Below are 6,316 nucleotides of genomic sequence, written 5' to 3'. Positions count from 1 at the left end.
AGGGTACGGCTCGACACATCCTTTGTTGAACGTCAAAACAGAGACCGTTTAATTGTCTGCTAACCTTTTATCCACTGTTCAATTCATCTCATCGGTGTCGATAGCATTGTCATCTCTACCATCTTCATCGATTGAGGCCGAGGACCATTCACTGAACGGTACAGTATTACATGTTTTGTCAATGTGATTTGATGCACTGCACGGTACATTGATTTAGTACTGTCCGAACACGAACAAGTTTTCTGTAACGCTGCTCCTAGATCCCTAGCTCTGTGACCGATATCTCCATTTTGTTCACGCTTCACTTAAATCGGGAAAGGGTTCCACATCGCCCCTTGGACAACTTATGCACGTACTAAATCTACAAAAATCTACCGTATTACAGTCTACAGGGCTAGTGTATTTTAGTTAAAATTAGGTCAGTTTTATAACAGTTCAAGTTGGTTCGTTCGATTTATTCCTTCATCCTTGAATGTATGTGTTCGCCCATAGACGTCGCGTTGGAGAGAAATTGAATGGTTCGCCTTGATCGTCTCCTATCGTAGTATCAAGCCACTAGCTGATCTCATGTAATATGTATTAGATTTTAATCAGATCTGATGTTTAGTCGGTAATGAGCGATATAGTGTCGTGGTACACTAGTGACGTCAATGAGAACAACACGTCCCTGCCTATTACTTGACCTACATCTTCATGATCTTTGTGTGTTTACAGCTGTCGTTGATGGCGCACAGATTTTTTAAAAAAAATTCTTTATAAGAGAAATTGTGGGCCTAATAAAAAAAAATTTGTGGTTCCGATTATGCTCAATTTTAGAATAGGTGGGGTAGGTAGATTTTTTATTTTATTTTATTTTATTTTATTCTATTTTTTTTTTCAATTGTGAGTTTCTAGTTCAGGTAGTTATGTTTTTCATTATTTTCCAAATGGTCTCTTTGTTATTGGTTTCTTCTCATCAGATGTACGGTCACTGGTATATTTGGCGAATAACACCTAGTAAATATATTGTGTAACAAGCGATATTGATATGAAAATTAGGTCTAAATATGTGACAAAATTTCAAACACTAGTCGTACTCAGATGGGCTGAGCTTTGGTTTGAATGTTTGCATGTTGACACAGTTGTTACCAGCAACCATGACTATGCCCATAGCAACGACAAAAAGATGGGTAGTCAGGTGAATGAGCATTGAAGAATGAATGTAAATGTGCATAAGAACAATGGGCTATCCAGCCACTCGAATAGTTCCAGAATGGAACACGTGTCTTTGTAAAGATAGCAAAGGTGAAGGGACCAATCCCTCTGGGGTGGAGAAGAGGGTGTTATTGTACCCTCTGTGGTGGGGAAAGGATGTTATTATGACCTCTGGGATGGGCAGAGGGTGTTTATTTACCTGCTGGGGTGGGGAGAGGGTGTTATTGTACCCTCTGAGGTGGGGAGAGGTGTTATTGTACCCTCTGGGGTGGGGAGAGTGTGTTATTGTATCCTCAGGGGGGAGAGTGTGTTATTGTACCATCTGGGGTAGGGGAGAGGGTGTTATATCCTCTGGGATGGGGAGAGGGTGTTATTGTACCGTCTGGGGTGGGGGAGAGGGTGTTATATCCTCTGGGATGGGGAGAGGGTGTTATTGTACCGTCTGGGGTGGGGGAGAGGGTGTTATATCCTCTGGGATGGGGAGAGGGTGTTATTGTATCCTCTGGGGTGGAGAAGAGGAAGTTATTGTATCCTCTGGGGTGGCAGAGAGGGTGTTATTGTATCCTCTGGGGTGGAAGAGAGGGTGTTATTGTATCCTCTGGGGTGGCAGAGAGGGTGTTATTGTACCCTCTGGGTTGGGGAGAGGGTGTTATTGTATCCTCTGGGGTGGCAGAGAGGGTGTTATTGTATTCTCTGGGTTGGGGAGAGGGTGTTATTGTACCCTCTGGGTTGGGGAGAGGGTGTTATTGTATCCTCTGGGTTGGGGAGAGGGTGTTATTGTATCCTCTGGGGTGGCAGAGAGGGTGTTATTGTATCCTCTGGGGTGGCAGAGAGGGTGTTATTGTACCGTCTGGGGTTGGGGAGAGGGTGTTATTGTACCGTCTGGGGTGGAGAAGAGGGTGTTATTGTATCCTCGGGTGGGGGAGAGGGTGTTATTGTATCCTCGGGTGGGGGAGAGGGTGTTATTGTAGCCTCTGGGGTTGGAGAGAGGGTGTTATATCCTCGGGTGGGGGAGAGGGTGTTATTGTACCGTCTGGGGTGGAGAAGAGGGTGTTATTGTATCCTCGGGTGGGGGAGAGGGTGTTATTGTATCCTCGGGTGGGGGAGAGGGTGTTATTGTAGCCTCTGGGGTGGGGAGAGTGTGTTATTGTATCCTCGGGTGGGGGAGAGGGTGTTATTGTAGCCTCTGGGGTGGGGAGAGTGTGTTATTGTACCCTCTGGGTTGGGGAGAGGGTGTTATTGTACCCTCTGGGTTGGGGAGAGGGTGTTATTGTATCCTCTGGGGTGGGGAGAGTGTGTTATTGTACCCTCTGGGTTGGGGAGAGGGTGTTATTGTATCCTCTGGGGTGGGGAGAGTGTGTTATTGTATCCTCTGGGGTGGGGAGAGTGTTATTGTACCCTCTGGGGTGGGGAGAGGGTGTTATTGTACCCTCTGGGGTGGAGAAGAGGGTGTTATTGTATCCTCGGGTGGGGGAGAGGGTGTTATTGTACCGTCTGGGGTTGGGGAGAGGGTGTTATTGTAGCCTCTGGGGTTGGAGAGAGGGTGTTATATCCTCGGGTGGGGGAGAGGGTGTTATTGTACCGTCTGGGGTGGAGAAGAGGGTGTTATTGTATCCTCGGGTGGGGGAGAGGGTGTTATTGTATCCTCAGGTGGGGGAGAGGGTGTTATTGTAGCCTCTGGGGTGGGGAGAGTGTGTTATTGTATCCTCGGGTGGGGGAGAGGGTGTTATTGTAGCCTCTGGGGTGGGGAGAGTGTGTTATTGTACCCTCTGGGTTGGGGAGAGGGTGTTATTGTACCCTCTGGGTTGGGGAGAGGGTGTTATTGTATCCTCGGGTGGGGGAGAGGGTGTTATTGTAGCCTCTGGGGTGGGGAGAGTGTTATTGTACCATCTGGGGTGGGGGGAGGGTGTTATTGTATCCTCTGGGGTGGCAGAGAGGGTGTTATTGTATCCTCTGGGGTGGGGGAGAGTGTTATTATACCACCGGGGGTGGAGAAGGGGTGTTGTTGTATCTGCTGGGGTGGAGAAGAGGGTGTTATTGTATCCTCGGGTGGGGAGAGGGTGTTACTGTATCCTCTGTGGTGGGGAGAGTGTGTTATTGTACCATCTGGGATGGGGAGAGGTGTTATTGCAGCCTCTGGGGTCGGGAGAATATGTTATTGTACCATCTTGGGTAGGGGAGAGGGTGTTAGATCCTCTGGGGTGGCAGAGAGGGTGCTATTGTATCCTCTTGGGTGGAGAAGAGGGTGTTATTGTATCCTCTGGGGTGGGGGAGAGGGTGTTATTGTATCTATCCAAGTCGCCAAACTTTGTCCATTATATACATTTGTACTACAATATCATTGGTGAACTCTGGTTCAGTTGTTTTTATTATGAGCTTAGTATGTGACATAAATTAAGTTAATTTGTAAACTGTACAGTTGTAAACTGTTGTTTTATGATACCAACATAAACATTGTAAAGCCTTTACTTGCTTTGCACTGCTATCTGAATTAGGACTCTGCAGTAAATATAGGGCTATCCTAAATTGAATTGTACAGTGTCAGTCTCATTTCATTTGTATCTCTATCTTAACAGGATATGGCAACTGCTGAGGAAGGAAAGAATGAGACCAAAGAACATGTGGAAGTATCAGAAGAAACCATATTTGGACGTGAACTCGACTTTATGGAAGGTTTGTCTTTTCAATTTGAAGGAATGTCAAATGTTGCTCATATCTTGGTAGTAGAATCTCCAGTTCCAATCACAGAAGATCTTGTCACAAAGGCTGCCATACTATTAAGCAGACGACATCCACTCCTCAGGTCAAAGGTCACCAGAGAAGTAAACCCTAGAAATGGAAAGGAGAGGGTGTACTACAGTGAGATCGAAAAAGAAGATGAGAGAATTGATGTCAGGTTTGTGGATGAGATCAGCTGGGAGGAAACCCATGTGAGAGATGGGAAGACATCATATGATCTTTGTACTGGTCCACTTTGGCGACTGTGGCTTTTGAAAAGTCAAGAAATTGACAAGAAGGATAGCAAGACAGGCCATTCCTACTGCACTAATATGATATTGGGCTATCATCATGGAATAATGGATGGAAATGCTGGTATTAGACTTACAGACCATCTTCTTACTTATCTGGAAATGGTACACTCTGCTAAAGATGATGACCCTCTTGAAGTAGAAAGTTTACCCTTCCTGCCATCATTGTATGATCTACTACCGCCAAATGCCATGAAAATGTCGTGGTGGCAGAAACCAAAATTGGTCACCTTTGCTTTAAAAGAAATGGTCAAGTCCAGTGAAAATGTTTACATGAAACATCACCCTGCAGAAATGGTCAAGAATGAAGACGTTGCCCATGAATCAAGAATTTTGCCAGTTGTTATTCCAGAACCTCTTACCACAGAGTTCATCAAACGTTGCAAAGAGAACGGAATCACAGTTCATGGTGCTCTCACAGCTGCATTTTCAATCGCTATGGTCCAACTCACGTTCGGTGAGAGTGTTCGAAGTAAAAAATCCATCGCAACATTGTTTCAGATCAACATGAGAAGATACCTGCCTTCCAATCCAGGGGATGATAACATGGGTGTGTTCTTTGGAAATATGGAAATGCCGGTGAAAGTGCCTGTTGTAAAGACACCTGATGATTTCTGGAAACTTGCCAAAACGTGTTATCAACAAGTACATCGTCTGTTGGAGAGAGAAGTTATGGAAATGAGCAAAATATTCAAATATCTTATAGACGACCTAGGAGTTAATATTTTCAAGTTGATGTTGAATGCTGGCCAAAAAAGTGGTCATGGTCGCATGAGACCACTGTTTAGCATTTCGAATATGGGGAGATGTGATTTTGTCACCAGAGAAAATGGTCGCACCTTTGAGCTGATTGGTACATACATGAGTGTTTATGCAGCGTCACTTGGACCAATATTTGTCAACAATATCTTTACATTTCGTAAATGTATTTACTGGAGTATTGTTTACTATACACAAATCACCAGTAAAGAAACAGTACAGCAGTATGCAGATCTAGCAATGAAAATATTGACCAATGCTTGTGAATGACATTGATGGAATTATGGTTCAGAGAAACTGAATAGAAATCTCGCTTAGAATTGGCTAAAAAGATACATCGTCAAACATCTATACAACAATTTGGCAATGTTCCATTGTTGCCATAGTTACATGTGACAATGTACCAATAAGGTAGCCATAGTAACGTTAAAAGAACAGTCAAAATAGGGACGAAACATTGTAAAGAGTAAACAAAAAAAATAAAAAGTACACAAAATAGAATATAATGTGCTAATCCCACAATATAAATTAACTAAACTGTTACCACATATTAAATCCTTTAAATGTGTTTGCTTTTGGGAGAACCCCAGTAATGATATGTGTTTTAGTCAGTGTTTTTGTTAGCACTAGTAGTGTACTACCATAATTAAGACTTAGAGTGTATAGAGTTTCAATAGGATAGGGTTTTTACAGACTCAATACAGATATTGATAACACAGGCACATTTTATCTCTGTGAACACAACTAAACAGTTTATGTACTTGAATCTTGTGTCATCCAACAGTGATGTTGATTTGTGTACAAAGTGAGATCAAATGTATCATTTTATGCATATATATGCTATCAGTGTCTGTATTTTGTTTTGTGGACAAAGTTCCTTATCTGTGCTTGAAACTGTAACTATTGTAAATATTATTACTCTAATAATTAGGAAACTGAGTCACCACAGGAACATTTCTAGAACTTATTTGTCACCATGACAATGGCCTAGAATTCAGTCCTGTGGGGATCTTTGTCACCATGACAATAGCCTAGAATCCAGTCATGTGGGGATCTTTGTCACCATGGCAATGGCCTAGAATCCAGTCATGTGGGGATCTTTGTCACCATGGTAATAGCCTAGAACCAGTCATGTTGGGATCTTTGCTGTCAGGGAATAGTGAGAGCAAAAACGCTCACATGACTGGATGCTAGGTTACCATGGCAACACATTGATGAGGTATTGACTAGTAGAACATCCATTTCGAAAAATATGAAAATCTAAAAAAAAAGTGAAGTGTACCTAATATATATATATTACATACACACACACACACACACACACACACACACAC

General features: G+C 43.3%; 1 protein-coding gene across 1 annotated transcript; it reads left to right on the top strand.

Annotated features, from left to right (window-relative positions):
- On the top strand, positions 1-5,308 carry LOC144451937 (uncharacterized). Its single transcript, XM_078142856.1, has 2 exons — positions 1-158; positions 3,771-5,308. The coding sequence occupies exon 2, from the start codon at positions 3,774-3,776 to the stop codon at positions 5,250-5,252; it is 1,479 nt and encodes a 492-aa protein (XP_077998982.1). The 5' UTR covers positions 1-158; positions 3,771-3,773; the 3' UTR covers positions 5,253-5,308.
- The last annotated feature ends 1,008 nt before the right edge of the window (positions 5,309-6,316 follow it).

The sequence above is a fragment of the Glandiceps talaboti genome, chromosome 22 (genome assembly GCF_964340395.1).
Source record: "Glandiceps talaboti chromosome 22, keGlaTala1.1, whole genome shotgun sequence".
NCBI lineage: Eukaryota > Metazoa > Hemichordata > Enteropneusta > Spengelidae > Glandiceps > Glandiceps talaboti.
The sequence above is the reverse complement of the archived record's forward strand: the minus strand, read 5'-3'. Positions and strand labels throughout refer to the sequence as shown.